Below are 19,733 nucleotides of genomic sequence, written 5' to 3'. Positions count from 1 at the left end.
CGAGGCACCATTTCTAACTTTTAAATTGAGATCACAAAATAAATAGACAAAAGGATCAAATGATGTTCAATGTCACCATTTTAAACCTAAACCTTTTTGTAGCTGTTAACCAGCCATATACTCCAAGAACTTATTATACTCAAGCACCCAACACGTAGAGAAAGATGCCTGTTCACAGATACGAAATGCCACCCACCTGCAGACAAATGTGCATCTATTAAAACAGGCACTGCTGTGGAGATCAGCCTCTTCATCACCAGCTGGGGAGGCATCATTTCCAGCACGTTCCCACTACCACTTCCTAAACAGCTCGCATCTGTTACTATGAAGTGGCCACACTCTTACATAAGCCAACCCTCCTCCTGGGCACTAGGTAAGTGACTTTCAAACTATCTGTGGGGAGAAATCTGTTTTGTTTTGTTTCAGGTTTTTTTGTTTTCAGTTTCCAACCCATCATGGTCTGATGCTTTTGTAAATTACAATAAAAATGAATTACTAATTAGCTGGGTGTGATGGCACACACCCATACTCCCAGCTGCTTGGAAGGCTGAGGCAGGAGGATGGCTGAAGCTCAGGAGTTTGAGTTTGCAGTGAACTATGATGACGTCACTGCACTCTGGCCTGGGAGACAAAGCAAGACTCTGTTCCAAAAAAGAAAAAGAAAAATGAATTACTGGAGCCGAATTTTTTTTTTAATGGAAAAAAAAATGTTGGCAAGGATGTGGAGAAATTTGAACCTTTATACATTATAGTGAGACTATAAAATGATGCAACTGCTGTGGAAAACAAAGCATTCCTCAAAAAATTAAATACAGAATTACCATATGACCCAGCAATTTCATTCCTAGGTATATGCCCAAAAAAAGGGAAAACAGGCAATCAACCAAAGACTTGTACACATATGTTCACAGTGGCACTGTTTACAACAGCCAAATGGTACAAACAACACAAATGTCCATCAACTGATGAATGGATAAACAAAATGTGGTATATCCATACTATGGAATGATATTCAGTCATAAAAAGGAATGAAGTATTGATCCATGTGACAATGCAAATGAACCATGAAAACATTAGGCTAAGTGAAAGAAGTCAGACACAAAAGGCCACATACTATATGATTCCATTTACATGAAAAATCCAGAATAGGCAAATCCACAGAGACAGAAAGCAGATTAGCAGTTACTGGGGGGGGGGGGGCTGGGACTAGGGAAAGAGAGAAATGGGAGTGACTGCTTAATAGGTAGTCGGTTTCGTCTTGGGGTGATGAAAATGCCTTGGAACTGGATAGAGGTGATGGCTGCCCAATTTTGTGAATATACTAAATGCCACTAAAGTTAACACTTTAATTATGGTTAATTGTTAATTTTGTTAGCGGCTTTTACTTCAATAAAAAAATGCACTACTAGAAAAATGAAAGACAGAAAATACAAGCCCCAATATTTTATTAGACTCAACAGGAAAAACTGCTCAGTCAAATTGCTACAAAGTTTCTGTTTTCCCTCAATTCCTTTACTTATTTCTCCTCTTAGACCAGTAACAAAGCATCTCAGACTCACACCAGTCCATGGCCCCTATGATGGAGACCACTGCCCTGGATCCCACCCCGTCTTGCGTACTCAGGGATGTTGCTATAGCAATTGTGCCCCATGCACATCCTGTCTCAGCAAATTTTCCCTCTATTGCATCAGTCCCATTAGCACACAAACCTATTACAATATCTCCCTCCTTTAAAACAAAAGAGCCAAGGCCCTTCCTTGAACTCACCTTCCTTTTGGTTACTGTCCCTGTCACTATTCCCCTTATAGCAAAACCCTTTGAAGAGTCATCTGTACTCACTGCCCCAATTCTTCTCTCCCTTGCACTCCTACAAGGCTTTGTTTCCCACCTCCTCACCCAAGTGGCCATTCAGGAAGGTCATGGATCATTTCTGCCTTGCAACAGCCCATGGTCAATTCCAGTCCTCATCTCAGTTGACCTCATCTCAGTTGCTCTATCAGCATTATTTAGCTCTGTTCATTGAGGTACTTTTAATTTGGCTTCCAAAGCACCGCTCACCTGCAGTTTCTCCACCTCACAGGCTGCTCTTCCTTCCTCTCTCCTTCTCTGGTCCTCCTCATCTACAGAGCTCTAAACACTGGACGTCTCCAGGACACAGTACTTGGTTCTTTATTCTCCATCTACATTCATTTCTCTAGGTGATCTCATCATACTTACTTCAAATAACACTGATGCACCCAACTTTCATTTCCAGCAGGGAAATTTTCCCCTCCTGCTTGACAGTCAACTGAGATGATTCATGAACATCTCAAACATGTGCAAAGTTACCTCCTAATCCTCACAAACCTATTTTTCCCATGGTCTTCTTTACCTCAATAAAAGCAAACTCCAATCCTATACTTGGTCAGGTAAAAAATTATGGCATCGACCTTCACTCCTCTTTTCCTATCGCATACCAAACTCATCACAAATCTTGTGGTTTCTGTCTTTAAAATATCTCCAGGATCTGACCGCCTGTGATCACCACCATGCTCCCACCCTGACTGTCCTCTTTTGCCAGAAAATCACTGCCATCACCTTCCAACCAATCACACTTCCAACCCTTGCCTCCCTACATTCTATTCTTAAATCAACAGAGTGACCATTTAAAACCATAAGACCACACGTTACCTTGTGCTTGAAATCCTCGAATGCTTCCCAACTCACTTGAAATAAAAGCCAAAGTATTAGGCTGGGTGCAGTGGCTCACACCTGTAATCCTAGCACTCTGGGAGGCCGAGGTGAGAGGATCGGTCAAGGTCAGGAGTTCAAAACTAGCCTGAGCAAGAGCAAGACCCCGACTCTACTAAAAAACAGACAGAAATTAATTGGCCAATTAAAAATATATAGAAAAGGCCGGGCGTGGTGGCTCACGCCTGTAATCCTAGCACTTTGGGAGGCCGAGGCGGGCGGATTGCTCAAAGGTCAGGAGTTCGAAACCAGCCTGAGCGAGACCCCGTCTCTACCAAAAATAGAAATAAATTAATTGACCAACTAAAAATATATATACAAAAAATTAGCCGGGCATGGTGGTGCATGCCTGTAGTCCCAGCTACTCGGGAAGCTGAGGCAGTAGGATCGCCGAGCCCCGGAGATTGAGGTTGCTGTGAGCCAGGCTGACGCCACGGCACTCACTCTAGCCTGGGCAACAAAGTGAGACTCTGTCTCAAAAAAAAAAAAAAAAAAAAAGAAAAAGAAAAATATTATCCGGGCATGGTGGCACATGCCTGTAGTCCCAGCTACTCAGGAGGCTGAGGCAGAAGGATTGCTTGAGCCCAGGAGTTTGAGGTTGCTGTGAGCTAGGCTGACGCCACAACACTAGCCAGGGCAACAGAGTGAGACTCTGTCTCAAAAAAAAAAAAAAGGGAGGCCGAGGCGGGCGGATTGCTCAAGGTCAGGAGTTCAAAACCAGCCTGAGCAAGAGCGAGACCCCGTCTCTACTATAAATAGAAAGAAATTAATTGGCCAACTGATATATATATAAAAAATTAGCCGGGCATGGTGGCGCATGCCTGTAGTCCCAGCTACCCGGGAGGCTGAGGCAGAAGGATCACTGGAGCCCAGGAGTTTGAGGTTGCTGTGAGCTAGGCTGACGCCACGGCACTCACTCTAGCCTGGGCAACAAAGCGAGACTCTGTCTCAAAAAAAAAAAAAAAAAAAAGCCAAAGTGTCTGCAATAGCTTAGAAAGTCCTACATGTTCCCTCCACCTCTCCGATCTAGCCCCCCTAACATTTTTTAGTATAAAGAAATAAGAAGGAATGGCTCTTACTCTTTTTATTATACAAGGAAAAACATTAAACAGTAGCGACATGGCAAAAAGAAAACTTTTCCTGATTCTTTTCCCCTCAACAGTTTATTTTCATGTTGCAATCTTCAGCAAACTCATAAGAAAACACTGAATCTGGACTCATTATTTTTAGATGGTAAAGAGGCTAAGCTTAAATTTATCTTTATGGAAACTGAAGAAACATGCATCAATGGACAAATTTATACTTAAATAAAATATTAAACCTACTGAAAACTATTTTTAAATAATTTAGAAGTCCCCAATTAGAATAATCAATATCCTATTTACAAATCGTAACTTTATCATGGATCTGCTAAACGTTAACAGGTCATCAGCCAGCCTTTGCCAACTTCTCACAGATACACTTATGTCTTCATTCTCGCCCACTGCATCCTGTGCCTAGCCTCAGCCCAACTTACCAGAGGAGCCTAACATGCCCTCCAAAAACTCCCCACTATGTCAAGGCAGATGATAAAGCTCGGCACCTAATGTCCTGTGACAGGACCTCTGGGGTGTTTACTGACCTCCAAACAGTTTTTCCTTTCCCTTCCCACTTGCTTTGTAAAAATTTCATGCAACATGAAAACCCCCAAGATAGGCCAGACACTGTGGCTCATTCCTGTAATTTCAGCAATTTGGGAGACTAAGGCGGGAGGATTGCTTGAGGCTAGGAGTTTGAAACCAGCCTGGACAACACAGCAAGAGCCCTTTTCTAAAAAAATAAAAAATCAGCCAGGTGTGGTGGTGGGCACCTGTGGTCTTAGCCACTCTGGAGGCTGAGGCTTAGGCTCAGGAATTTGAGGATGCAATGAGCTATGGTCACACCACTGCACTCCAGCCTTGGCAATGGAGTGTGACCTTGTCTCTTAAAAAAAAAAAAAAAAAAACCAACATAGCACACATTTGGAAGTCATAAAGCCTCGTTCCTTTAAATACCTGGCTGGGATTTGGATTTTCTATTAATTCATACCCACTTCCATGATAATTCCAAAGCAGATAGTATTGAGATTTTGCCATAGTTCTTCCTGGCTAACTCTCATTTCTGAAGTGTGAACCTCCTGATTAATTACCGGTGAGTTACAGGAGAGTGAGGAAGTTAAACCTGGAACTTCCTCCTACACTACTCTTTCAAAGGCACACATCAGCAGGTAAGTTTTAAGAAGTTATAGTTATTCACCCAGTCTTTCCCTGTGAACACTGGTACAGCTGGTCTTTTCTTCCCCTGACTGTAACCTCTTTCCTTCTGAGCATTTCCTTTTCCACTATGCTTTCAAATGCCTACTGCTCCTCTCCAAATCCCTTCCTCTCTGCTAATAAATTGCCTCTTATAGTTTTGTCTTAGTGCTCTGCTTTGAATTTATACCTTTGTCTCAAGAATGCCAGTGCTTCTAAAAATATTCCATTATTCCTGTAGTAAGCAGCTCAGGCAATTTCTTCCTGAAAGTGGGTTTCATTCCTAATTTTCTATGTGAGCAAATGTTCCTTTAACTGCTTCACCCCAAAATTGTGCACTGGCTCCATTAGACAAATAATAGGTTAGGAATCTGAGCTTGCATGCCTGTGTTCCCTCACAGGGAAAACTCACTTAAAAATAATACCAGATTCATTCATTCATACACTCAACCAACAAATAACAAATAAAAGGCATCACAGCAGGTAAAAAGGTATATAAAATGTGTTCTCCATTCTTAAGGAGCTTATACTCCATATATATATATAGACTCCAAGGCAATATGGAAGGACCATATGGGCTTATATATATTACTAATATTTATAAAAAACAAAGTGTTCTTGTCCACTCCCAACAGAAGGTGATAATTAATAAAAGTGAAAATGTAATCAACGATGTGTACTTCAGTCTCTCTACAGCTCAAACTATATAAGTTCCCATGACCTATATATTCCATATTAATAGAAGTCCTTTATTTTATTTTAGCATAATAAATAAGGTATTACTTTCCCAGATTTTTTAGACTTTATTGTTCTGAATTTGGAAATCAATGCATGATTTTGATTCTCTTTCTCTAAACATTTGCTTTGCCAAGAAACAAACTCTCTATAGAGTCAACTTATTTAGAAAATAAGCTTCTCTTTTTATTTAGCACAGGGTAAGTTCTACTAGATCTGTTTCTCTGCCAAGTCACTCACTACTGCCTCGATTGTATTAATACATGCTTCTCATTTTCCTAAATCAAAAGATGATGCTTAAATATAAAGAGCTTAAACACAGGATCTGGAAACACAGCAGCTATAAAACACCTGCCTATCATTGCAGTGTAAATGTTGGGGAGAAGGTTAAAATTGAAGTTGAGGAACTGTGTATTTCAAAGTGCTTTGGTTCATTAAACAGTCATTTTTTATTTTAAAGCCATTATATCAGAGTTATTTGCATTGCTACTGCATAAACTCTGAGATCTATTGTATTCAAAAATGTTTTATTATGTTATTTTACTTTTCCCCAAAAAGATAAATACACCTTCAATTTTAAAATGAAAATCTTTGGGAAATGAGTTTTCAATATACAGAAATTCACTTCACAAAAAATAGCAGGACTTGAACTACATTTACAGTGCCCCTGTATTTCACATTGATCCTCCAAAAAATACACTTTCAGCTTTCAAATGGGAGTCTCTCATCCTACTGTTGTCATTCTAGGCATCCAAAAAGTGAAATATACCGAATTAGGAATAAAGCGAAGCAAAATCACTCTGTAAGTAAATAAAGGATACTTACCCAAGTTTCACACAGCAATAAACTTCACAATAGATCTAACAGATACACCTTTCAAGAGGGCTAATGACTCAGTAGTGGATATGCACCCTCTCACCACCTCAAATCCAGTCTGTGTGACCAGATACCTACTGCTCGCCTTGGCTTCCGAGTAGGAGGGGCCATCCTCAAAAGTGAAGATCTGGGACACACTCTGGCCCAGGTAGGAGGGCGGTGGGTAGTAGGAATGCATCCTGTACTGGGAACTCACTGCGTGGCGGTTCTCCGGGTTCTTCATCTGCTTGAGAAAAAAGAAGAAATACATTGAGACCAAAGTTGCATTTTACCATTATTACAAGAATTGTCTATTTCTGTAAATTTAGGGAATAGCCTATTGAAGTTGGGTGTCTTTTGTAGCAAATACGCTCCTCTAGTGCACTGGGCCTTAGAAATACTATTGCTGTGTGTCCTGAAGGTGCCCTTTCTATCTTGGGGTCTCTTCTAAGGCACCCCTAAAATTTCCTCTGGTCACATGGTACTGGACAAACCAGTACTAAAGAAGACAGGATAGTAGAGGGGGGACAGTGCTGGTTAGGTGCCAACACACTCTGCTATAACACTGACTAGCCTCTTTGACCAGGAGCAAGTTGTTGAACCCCTTCACATGTTTCCTTGTGTAAAACTGGCATCTTATACCTTGGTTATCTTACAGTGCTCACATAAAGAGTATTTTTAAAAGACTGAAAAAAACAACATGCAAACCACGTGTAATAATGGTAAGCTGTTGTGTTTAGCATGATGCTGTGCTGGATCCTGTCACTCAGCGTCCATTCCTACCTCCATCTGTAGCAGAGGACAGAAGTCCGGGATCTAGATTCTGCTAATTGGACACACGGAGTGAGATGGGGAAGGCAGCAGGGAGGCACGCTGTCCCTCCAGCAGCAGTAGCAGCTGCACGTGGGCTGGGCAGTCATTTGTTTTTCTGGCAGCCAGACCCTGCCTTTAGAACCATGGGGCAGCTTTTATGAAAGGAGCAGTCAGTTCCCTGTAGCTTCTTGACCTCTTATTCAAAGCCAAGGAGACGTGACCTGATGGCTTAGGAGGGGCCCCCACTTCCACCCTCCTGGCCATGCTGCTGACTGTGTAAGAGCCCACTTCCCTGAACATTCAGAACTGTTTCTTACGTGGACCCCGGCCTAGATACCAAGCACTCAACTCATGATCATATCTTCATGACAAGAACAGACCAAGACTTCAATTATTCATAATGTCTTTACGTAAATTTAGAGAGTTCACTTTTAAATAGAAGTTAGTCTTAGGGAATGTTCAAGATAAACCAGTTCTGTCCAGGATTAAAGAATAATTTCACAATTATGTTTTTCAATCAAATGTTTTAAATGCTACTTTATATAGAAAATAGTGCTAATTTGACAGCCTGGTAAGTTAAAATGAGGTCCTGGGCTTTCTTAAGATTCTCTATGAACATCTAAATCTCAATGATAAGTTCCCAAGTAACCGGTGGCCTAAGTGCACTTTGACTATTATGGCTTTGCTTGGTTTCTATATATAGTTAGAGAAACTCAAAGGATTCACTTTTGATCATCCTACATCCTACTGCTCCCCAGCTCCTACCTATCCTCTGTTGGGTGGATGATTTCCTCTTGGAGAAGCAAAGAAGACTCCATACAGGTGATTTTTTCAAGTGAAGTTTATCTGGGCAAGTTTCCTTTATCCTTTCTTGACTATCTTTCTAGTTTGTCTTTCTGAAGTATACGAACTAGCATCTCTTCTAGATCAATCACCCCTTTTTCATTTTCTACCATCACATAAATATTTACTAAATAAGAGGTCAAGGAAGCTGTACTTAGAAAATGGCCAAAAGGGAAAAACTGGCTACTGCCCTATAAGAGAGCCCATTAAGGAGCTGTGAAATCATGTAAGAGAGAAGGGGTGATCAGTGGTACCAGCTCACTACCAGCACCCAGTGCCCAGTTAGACTAGTGCTTCCCAGCACTCTCAGTGTACACACAAATGGCCAGGAGTCCTGTCAAAATGCAGGTTCTGAAGCAGTAAGTCTGGGGTAGAGACAATGATTCTGCTGGCCCTCAAACCTGGCTCTGGTGACAAGGGGCTAGAACAAATAATCCTGTCTCTCACCCTTAGCTCCCCTAGAAGCCCAGGACCAAAGGAGGACCTTCTAAAAAAAAACAACAAAAAACCTCTTTTTACCAATTCTTTACAACCATCAAGTCTCCACCTGAATTAAGAGAAGGTAGAAATATGTCAATAGCAATGTTTAATTTTCATTACTTTTCTTTTTATACATAAGATTCTCCAGAGCTAAAAGATTTTTCTCAGGGGTCTGTGGCCATCTAGAATTGCTGCAGTGGTAATAACAAACTCAGGCACGCTTTGAATTGAAGAGCCATTTCTGCCTCTGTAGATTTCCCTCAAGTCAATTACACAGTCTGAGTAATGAACACTGAATTAGAAGCAAGGTGCCGACTTTTAAGTACAGAATGCCTAATATAAATAATGGAGCCTCTCTGGTCTGAGTGCTGAGTTAGTCACATCTCCTTCAGGTTTGACAATATCTGCAAGTCAGTTCTTCAAGGAAAATGCTTTTCAATTTTCCCTATGTACAAGAAAACTGACAGGGTTGAGCCTGCAGGCTCTGCAAAATGCTGGATTTCTTTTTCTTTTACTATGAAAGTTTATACAAAGCTGCTTTTCAAAATGTTTGAAAAATGTTCACCATGAGCCTATAGCCAAGGTCAGCAAATTTTTTGTTGAAAATGGTCAAACTAAGTATTTTAGGCTTTGCAAGCTATAGGATCTCTAGGCAGTAAGTAAATGAACGAACATGGTCGTGTTCCAATAAAACTTTATTTATAAAAATCTGCACTGGTTCTCAACCTTCACTCCCACTGAAATGGGGGTGGTGGGGACCCAGTTATGATGACTGGGTGCCATTCCTACAAGATCTGATTTAACGGGTCTGGGATATGTGGCCTGGGCCTTGGATCTTTTCAAAGCTCACAGGTAATTCTAACATGACACCAAGATTGAGAACAAGTGCTCTACAGTTTCCAACATCTTTTCCACAGACCTGGGAAGTATGAAATCCTAACTTCCATATTAACTAAAAAATGCAAAAGATTAAGTCTGACAAATAGACTGTTCAAACACTGCCAATCCCAACAAAAAATATTTGAAAAAAGATTCAGGTAAGCAGTTAATTTCTTCTTTTTTTTTTTTTTTAAACTAATGCTTACTAGAAAATAAAACTTCAAATTTATGTAAATGCTTATTTCCCCTGTTACTTCCTTTTCTGTGTTTTCAGAAAGCATCCAATTATAAACTTGGAAATACTAGAAAGAGTTGAATTATTTGTACTCTAATATATCCCTAATAAATGTATATTCTCAATATCCCTAATGAATTCCCAAGATCACTAAGCCATAAAAGACTTCCAGCAAAAGAAAAAGATACACAGACTACATGTGAGAAAGAGTCAGACTACTCATGAGGTTACTAAAATGTGAGTTTAGTGAGGTCATCAATCACTTCGGCTATATCCCCCTGCAAAGAATAATCCACAAATAACTGCTCACGTGACAACCTGCACATGCGCAAAAGAAGGACGGCCCTATGTGTTTCTAAGTGCATATATAAACCTCTGAAACATGAAGTTAAAACTGAATGGCAATTCACCCACACAAAGGAATGGCAGCATATGATTTCAAAGTCTAAATCACTTCCTGCTCTCTTTTAAATTGAGGGGAAAAAATCACAATCCTGGTACTTTTGGCTCAGACAAAATGGGAAAATAATGAGGCCTTGTAAACTCCCTATTTTAAACCAGGAGTTCTCAACTGAGGCAATCTGGTCCTCCAAGGCTGAGGTCCCCAACCCCCAGGCCGTGCACTGGTACCAATCCACCCTCTGTGGCCTGTTAGGAACTAGGCCGCACAGCAGGAGGTGAGTGGCAGGCAGGGAAGCTTCATCTGTATTTACAGCTGTTCCCCATCTCTCTCATCAGCATGTAAGCTTGGCCCCCGTCACATTGGGGTGGTAGTACATTCTCATAGGAGCACGAACCCTACTGTGCACTGCACACTCGAGTAAGGGATCTAGGTTGCACGCTCCTTATGAGAATCTAATTTTTGATGATCTGAGGTGGAGCTGAGGCAGTGACGCTAGTGCTGGGGAGTGTCTGCAAATACAGACTATCATTAGCAGAGAGGTTTGTATGATAAACGTAAGGCACTTGGTTGTCCTGAAACCATCCCCGCTCCCCCGCCCCGTCCATGAAAAAATTGTCTTCCTTGAAACTAGTCCCTGGTGCCAAAAAGGTTGGCGACTGCTGCTCCAAGGAACATTTAGGGACATCTGGAGACACTTTTGTCACAATGGGGGGTGGGGTGGCAGCAGTGCTGCTGGCATCCAGTGGGTAGAGGCCAGAAATGCCACTGCCTGTCCTACAATGCACAGGGCAGCCCCAGACAATAAAGAACTATCTGGTCCAACATCTCAACAGTGCCAGGCTGAGAAGCCCTGCTTTAAATTAACCTAACCTCCCCCTTGTGTCCAGCCCCTTGCCTCCAGCTAAAAGAAAAAGCCAAGTCCTGAGGGATAGAAATGGCAAACAAATCCGAGGAACTGTTCAGTTCTGTTAAAGGGACGTATATTTTTCCCTTTATGCAACTGCACCTTGTTTCTTCCCAAGGTTTTATCTTTATTCCTTTAAGTTAAACAAATAAACCAAGCAAAACCTAAAAACCCAGGATTTCAGTGAATTATGACTACCATTATTATTAGCAGTGGTAGCTGGCAAGCAAGAGGCATGTTTTATATGTTATTACCCACCCCAAGTCTCTGAACCAGAATATGACCCACAGATAAGAGCTGGGCTGACAGAGAATGCTTACGGTATGAATATTAACCCCTGAAGGAATCTCAGGGCTTGGGGTTTTGTTTTATTAAACTGTTAAGAATATGCATCATGTAGGACAAACTAGGATGGAAAAAAAAAAAAAAAAGAATATGCATCATAATAAATCTGAACCATAGATTTCCTTTTATACACTTTAGCCACCCTATTTTATAATAACAATATCCCAACAAAACATAAAAATGTTTGACCTTTTTAAAAAAAATTCCTAAATATATTCATGGGTTGTCTATTATTACTTCAGATTAAGAAGTGTCGGGTATTACATTAAACCAAATATTCCATCCAGGTGAATGATAAAAAGAAATTTGTGGTCCAGTTGTTTATTAAGCATGGTTTAGCTGCATAAAATTGGAATTGACATACGAAAGGGAACAGTCTACATGAGAAGAGTTATTCTATAGGATAACATTACTAATTACAAACTCTGATACTTAAACAAACAGGGTAGAGATTCCCTTGGCACTGATATGTGGATTATGGTATTTTTTTTTGAGACAGAGAGTCTCCCTCTGTCTCCCAGCTGGAGTGCAGTCGCCTCATCATAGCTCACTGCAACCCCAAACTCTAGGGCTCAAACCATCCTCCTGCCTCAGCCTCCAGAGTAGCTGGGACTACAGGTGTCCACCACCACACCCAGCTAATTTTTCTATTTTTACTAGAGACAGGGTCTCACTCTTGCTCAGGCTGGTCTCAAACTCCTGAACTAAAGTGGCCTCCCATCTCCCAGAGTGCTGGGATTACAAATTTGAGCCACTGTGTCTGGCTGATATTCGGTTTACAGTCTTTTAAATTGCAAAAGTCACATTTGGAGTAAACCTTTAGTTTTGTGACCAGAAACCTTTTTATAAAAGAAGGCAGGACTCTTTACAGGCTGTGGAATTCTAGATCCCCTGGTGACGCTGAGAGTGAAGACTGGGACAGACTTTTGCCCTCATTACATGGTATCTTTAGTTTTAACATACTCTTCTTTTCAAACTGTCTGAATGGGATGCCAATTCCCACGCTCACCTAACCACACACACTGTGAGCTGTCCCAGCCCACAGACCGTACCTGTGCAAGGTGCTTCACCCGAAAGCCTCATCCACCTCCTGAAATACACACCCCATTCATTCTCCGGCATTCCACACTTCACAGCTGGAAAGAATTATTTTTAACATATGAGCTAAAATGGTTGCTTGTACGCACACATTTCAGAGAGTACTGAAACACCAACAGGCCAAAACAAATGCCGAGCCACGAGGCAGGTGAATTCCCCACTGCTACAACCCGCCCTTCACCTTCTTTTCCCTTGGCTGCCAGTCCTCTGCAGATTACTTTTCTCTCCTTCATTACTGGCTGTAGAATGCCTTCTACTCCCTACCCTAGAGGGAGGAAGAAGTAAGGAGAAGGAGAAAGAGAAAGGCCTCTGTGAGGACTCCAGGCCTTGTGAGAGACTCCTGCAAAGCCCGGTGGGGGTGGGCTCCTTCCACGTGCCCAGGGGGAATGCTGTGCTGAGGGTGAGGCTCCACACTCGACCCTGAAGAACCTAAGAGCCCTTTGTCCAAAAATGCAAAGCAGGTGTCTCCTCCCCAGATGAGGTGGAAGGGGAAAAACAGAGGAGGGAGGAGAGGGGGAAAAGAGGATGCTCACACAATATGGCAGAGAGAAGAAATCACTTAAGAAGTGATACACCTAAGACGTTTTAAGTTGTAAACCCCAGGTTTCCCAAAGCTTTAGAAGGTTTTTAACATGTGTAAAAACAAAAGAAAACGAGTGTGGGTATGGCTTTTCAAAAAGAACTGAAGGAAAGTTTGGATTGATATCAGAGTAAATTTTAAAAAACACCCATAAGATGGACCATGGAAAAATAAATGAGTCTTTTGGAAGAACAGAACCAAAACTGACCATAAGAATAAAAAGCAAGTCCACCCCCAATTCCTAGAAATCCTGGAGAGGCCATGGAACAGGAATTCACACCAGTCTTGAATAAGTGTTAAGGACAGAAACCCCACAGGGTATCACGATTACACCTGTATTAGTTGTCCATCCATCTTGTCTTTATCAAAAATGCAAGATGTGAATATTTCTACATTTTACAAAAGCAAAATTATTTTTTTTACCTTGTGTTGCTCAGTTGTTTTCACCACCTGTATCAGTGGTACTGATAGAACAAAAGTACTTCCTGAGACCCTATTTTCCAAAATGCAGAGGTGGTACCTCTTACAGGGCCCTCAAATAATTCAGTCTGCAGTCAGCATATTTTTTAAAAGAATGGTATGGAAATGAACAGAACGGCGGAATAGAATAAAAGGCAATGAAAAAGTGAGAATCACTGCGTATACAATATGGGTAAGAGCTATTTTATGAAACTTTTCATTTTTTGTGCATACTCAAATATAGTTTCTTACTGAAGGTCTCCATCTAAAATGTTTTGAAGTCATTGATGCTTACATCAAGTAAATGGAGACAACTACCTTTAAAAAGAGGGACATAGTAATAAGTAAAAGCCAAATTTAAAAAGGTTTCATTCTCCTAAAACCTACAAAAGTCCTGGTGCACTTCAGGGAGTTCACAAAAAAAGAGGGACAGTCAGTTTGGAACAATGTCTGGCCAGAACTGGCTCAATGCCTTCCTCATCTTTACTAATCTATGCTAGATTTTCTAACTCCTGGATTAAAAATTTATATTTGTCTGATTCACAAATCTAGTTACAGACCCTTATTTACCAACTGAACTCATGTACAGCCATGTAAAAATTCAAGTATCATTTACATAACAGCCAACAGGAAATAGAGCTTCAGTAAAATAGCTGGAAGAAAAGGACATGCAAAAGTTTTTATTTTGAGAGTTTGGTTGGCCGGCGCGGTGGCTCAGGCCTGTAATCCTGTAGCACTCTGGGAGGCCAGGGGGGAGCGGATTGCTTGAGTTCAGGAGTTCGAAACCAGCCTGAGCAAGAGCGAGACCCCGTCTCTACTATAAATAGAAAGAAATTAATTGGCCAACTAATATATATATAGAAAAAATTAGCTGGGCATGGTGGCGCATGCCTGTAGTCCTAGCTACTCGGGAGGCTGAGGCAGGAGGATTGTTTGAGCCCAGGAGTTTGAGGTTGCTGTGAGGTAGGCTGATGCCACGGCACTCACTCTAGCCTGGGCAACAAAGCGAGACTCTTGTCTCAAATAAAAAGAAAAAAAAAAGAATTTGGTTAATAATGATCAAGATCTAGGACTCTCCACTTTCTAATATGGCCAGTCTCCGAAAGCACTATGTAACACTTCTTAAGACTGGAAGACTGGTGGAGTGGCTTGCAGTGGTGACATTCTTAATGCAATTTTCCTGAGAAACTGCTGGATACTGACTATGGGATTAATGGAATTTCAGAGGAAGAAATGAGCATGTATTGAGAGATAGTATAAAGGCTTGTATTATTTCATTTAGTCCTCATAATTTAACAATCATCAACACAGGAAGAAACTGCTCAGAGAAATCAAATAACCCGGTTCTGCTCATAAGGGATTAAGTAGAGAAAGCAAGAGTCAAAGCAAGTCCTCTCAGAAACTCGTGGTATTTCTCTATTAAACCATGCCAGCTTTCTAGTTTTAAATAAAGACACATGCCAACTCATTGCCTTTAGCTTTTAATAACTCTTCATGTCTCTCTTCTTCTAAGGCAAATGAGAAAGTTTTTTTTTTTGATAGTTTGAAAATGAGAAGAAAAGAAGTCCATAACCGCACATTCAGGAACTTTGATTTTTCTAACCAGAAATATCAGAGGCACCCTTTTCTGTTCCCACCATGATGGACAAACTTAATTAACCTTTGCTACTCTGTTCCAACCTACTGTTTTAGACAAAACTAGTGACCCAGAAACAATATGTTACCATCACAATCTCCACGGCTGTGACATCAAGAGATATAGCCCTATCAGCAGTATAGGGAAATAAGCCACTTGGATTAGCTGTGCTAAGAAATATGGATTATATTCATGTCACACATGAGCTGTCAGAAACATTAGGATACTTTTAGCATAAATCAGCAGTGTGAAGGGTATCTTACGAGCGCTGAACATGATAGCCTGCCGGGAGGGCAAGGTGAGACTGTCTGGGGCCACCTTCTAAGTTTAAGCACATGCGCACACTCACATACTTTACCCAAACTGGTACTGAAGATCTGAACACAGACTGGTGACCTCTGATGGACACACCCACCTTGTGGGTGGCATGAAAAGGCCCTTCCCACTCTAAGACTATAACAGAGAGAGTCGACCTCTAAGTAATCAAAATGACACAAGAATGACTAAAAGCAGCATGTTACCCCGAAAGTGCATGTGTGTGTCTGCGAAGTTCAAACTTCAGGACCCCCAGTGTGATACTGGCAAATTACTTCATCTCTCTAAGGTTCAGTTTCCTCATCCACTAAAGGCCACTAGCAATCCCTGACACGGCTGTGACATGGCTGTGTTTAAGGACGAAAGGGCATGAGATGCAAAGCATCCAGAACCATAGGCTGCTGGACAACACTCTTGCTGGCACCGCCCCCTTCCCTCCTGGGACCACTGTGTTTTTGGAGGGGCATCAACGGGAGGGTGGGTGGTCACACTCAAGCATCCCTCTTCTGGGTTTGCTACCAAATAACTCTCACACAAAAAACCCCACTACATACTTCAAATATTATTTTAAGTAGATAACTATTTTTTGTTTGTTTTGAAACAGAGTCTCACTCTGTGGCCCGGGCTAGAGTGCCATGGCATCAGCCTAGCTCACAGCAACCTCAAACTCCTGGGCTCAAGCGATCCTTCTGCCTCAGCCTCCCGAGTAGCTGGGACTACAGGCATGCACCACCATGCCCGGCTAATTTTTTCTATGTATTTTTAGTTGGCCAATTAATTTCTTTCTATTTTTAGTAGAGATGGGGTCTCGCTCTTGCTCAGGCTGGTGTCCAACTCCTGACCTTACACGATCCTCCTGCCTCGGCCTCCCAGAGTGCCAGCCAGGATTACAGGCCACCCTCCCACCTATATAAACTTCTTTATTTCAGAATATTCTGGGTGTACAAACATTTTGATTACATAAATTGTTTTCATACTGTTTGAGTCAAAGTTATAAGTGTGCCCATCCCTCAGATGCTGTGCATTGTACCTGTTAAATATGAATTCATACATAAATATTTTAATATTTGAAAGAAAAGTCCATTCTCTGAAATTTTTCTCCTTTTCAAATTTAAAAAAGTTGAAAAACCAATTCATAATCCAACACTGACAGTATCAAACACACACAGGAAGGAGGAAGAGAAATTTGTGCCTTCACATTTTTTGGTTGTATAGGGATGCTCAAAACATGGAATTATGATGTCTGCCTTCCTTCTCCCAGAATTAGTTGGTAATAAGAGAAAATTGCCAAAAACAATTTTTTATGAGAAGGAATGTGGTTTTTTAAAAAAGGTGTGAAAAAAATAAAATAATATAATAACTTTTCCTCTGTTTCTCAATCCACTTATGAACCCCTTCCCAGGAGGCTGTGCACCTCTACTGTAATGACACAAGGCCAATGTTACACCACGCTCTGAGAGAGCACTGAAAGCAACCCACCCAGTACAAAAGCAGTAGTAAGAGGGAGCATTCTCTGTAGAGAATTTTTAGAAAACAAAACCCACTGAGTCAATCTGTTTTTAATTATCTCCACACATTGCAATTCTCAACAAGAGCAGTGATAAAATACTCCTGTCCACCCTGCCTTTTGCAATGCCATATGCAGGGAGCATATCTTTCCATAAGGCATCACACCTCTCCCCAGGAAACCCCCAAACTCTGTTTGCAACAGTGATAACAGAATTATCTGTGTTCTTTGATTCTTCTTCCTCATCTGCTCCCCTGTGAGCCAGTACTTGAGAATCTAGTCCAGTGCCCAAACACAGTAGCCACTGCATAAGAATGATCAATGAGTGCATGAATGAAGGAGTATCTTGTGCACTCTAATACAGTGGAGATGTTTTTGTAAACCTATACTTTTTATTTTTTTTTATATTTCTAATATAGTATTTAAAAAACAGGGCAAACCTGTCTGTTATGCATTCCTTTGATCTTCATCTTTATTCAAATAATGAGGAACACTTAACAGACCACAGAAATATGGACTCCCAAGAAATTTGAGAATCACTTATCCATGTACTTAAACATTCTGAAAAGCAACTAATTTTATATCATATTCATGTCTACTTAACAGGAAAAAAAGTAAGCTAAAAGGGCAAACATAAATGGATATGATTTTGGCAACCAGCCCAACCAAATTCAATCTGAAAGCTTTCAAAAACTGTGATCTAATTATCTAATTTCCAAGCAGATTATAGAATCCCCAAAGGACCATATTATTTACTAACCCGATGCTATTGTGTCAGAGAATAGGTAATGTAACAAACCCACAAAAGACTGATAGTATACTTCTGCCTCCAATTCAATTGTAGAGTAGTCCCTGGGGTACATGAGCACTTTATGAGGGTTTCCAACTCAGTCCAGATCAAACTGAACTCATGTAAGAATGGAGATTAACCTGTAGGACTGCCCAGGATTTACACAAGTCCCCCAGAGGCTCCTGAAAATCTCAGGTTACACTCTGTGTGGATTTCCTGGGATGCTACTGGACCACTTCAACCAGGCTGAGAAAACAAGCCCTCAGGCTTGTCCAGGGCTGGGTTCCTTCTAGATATCCTCTGAGTCAGAGCTGCCTGTTCCCTAGTGCCCCAGGTTTCCAGAGGCCAGTTCTACTTTCTTCTGGAATCCACATGTTTTTAACCAAAATACTCTGCAAAAATGTCTCCACTGTGCACTACTGAGGATCTTCCTCAGCCCATGTCTTACCATCTGTCTGGGTTTAGCATCTAAAATGCCCACCGACACCCTTGCTAAGCTCTGGTTCCACACAAAGAGCCACCAAAAACACTCATCACAGACACCAACTCTTACAACAGCAACTTTCACTGGGTCAAAAGCATACAAGTCATTAAGCTTGCATCATCTGTGAAACAAAACAGCAATTCCTTAAAGGAAAGGTGTAATAAAAATCAGATGACTGTTGTGATCATCACTTGTCATCAGCTAAAATGAAACAACATGGCAATTTCTTAGTGAAGGCATACATAGGCAAGGTGACAGTATGAAAACAGAAAGCCAGGACTGTACTCATCCAGGCTGCAAGGCTTGGGAGGAGTGACATGATGGCCCAAAGACCACTGTGCTGCTCCTTGCAGGGCCACCTGGGGGGGGCGGAAGCTTTTCTCCCTGCAGGAGTAAGAATATATTGTAAAGGCTCAAGATAATTGGGTTTATTATTTCAGAAGAGAATATTATAGGCATGGCTGAGACTTGATGAGCAATTTAAGAGCAAGTTTATAGTAGAGGCAATGTGACACATACACACACACACATACCCCAGAGGAGCCTGACACCTTCAATGTCACTCTATTTAAACTTTCTATGGTCTATCATGACTTTTGAGTTGAGTTTCTTTAAACAGAAGATTCTCTAAGGCTGGCCTAGTGTTCTGGCAGGCCCAATCATTACATCCAAATTCTTCTTATGTCTGTTTGCAAACTTCTGTCAGTTTTTCTCTCCAGAGGAAAAAGCCAGTCAATGCCTGTCCACCAGTAGATAGTGGCCAATAACCACTATCAGTTTGCTCCAATAACCAGTTTGCTCTAAGAAGGGAAGTTGGGGCCAGTTTAACCTGTTGGTGATGCGGACCTGAAAGTGAGCAGACAGACTGTGATCAGATTGTAGTAGAGAGGGCTCCTGGTGAGGGGAAGGTGTAAGAAGACCCAGGTCAGCTTCTGCTCAGGCAAGTCACTTCAACTTTCCCATCCCAGAACTACCCAGCTTGAGGTGACCACACACACACCATCCCAAGGGACCTGATCATGGAATTCAGTGGCACAAAAATTGATCTAAAGTCTCCTACTTTGTCTTAAAAATTGAAATGGATTTTGCATTTTACTGCTATCTGCCTACCATATCTTTTTTCTTAAATTTAAGAATATTCAAAAATAATGATTGCTTATTATAACTGTCTCCCTGAGAATGGGAGCCAGGCTTAAGCCCTGGCTTCACAGCACCCTACCTGGCACAGAAAGGGGCCCGTGGCCACTCCCACACAGCAGATGCTCCAAAAGTCACTTCTTTTGATCAGTCTTTTAGCAAACAGGTTGCACCAATGCTAAGCTATGCTTAAAACAAAACAAACCAAACAAACAAACAAACAAACAAAAAGAGG

General features: G+C 41.3%; 1 protein-coding gene across 2 annotated transcripts in view; it reads right to left on the bottom strand.

The window, feature by feature from the left end:
• DMRT1 (doublesex and mab-3 related transcription factor 1) overlaps positions 1–19,733 on the bottom strand; it is a 108,556-nt gene that overhangs the window by 37,075 nt on the left and 51,748 nt on the right. Inside the window, exon 4 of one of the 2 annotated variants that reach the window (XM_012737214.3) lies at positions 6,690–6,837. In XM_012737214.3, coding sequence (XP_012592668.2) covers positions 6,690–6,837 — 148 coding nt within the window. The remainder of the gene's footprint in view (positions 1–6,689; positions 6,838–19,733) is intronic. The other variant, XM_012737224.3, reaches the window with a different exon arrangement.

The sequence above is a fragment of the Microcebus murinus genome, chromosome 12, assembly GCF_040939455.1.
Source record: "Microcebus murinus isolate Inina chromosome 12, M.murinus_Inina_mat1.0, whole genome shotgun sequence".
Taxonomy (NCBI): Eukaryota; Metazoa; Chordata; class Mammalia; order Primates; family Cheirogaleidae; genus Microcebus; species Microcebus murinus.
This window is presented reverse-complemented; position numbering and strand designations above follow the sequence as displayed.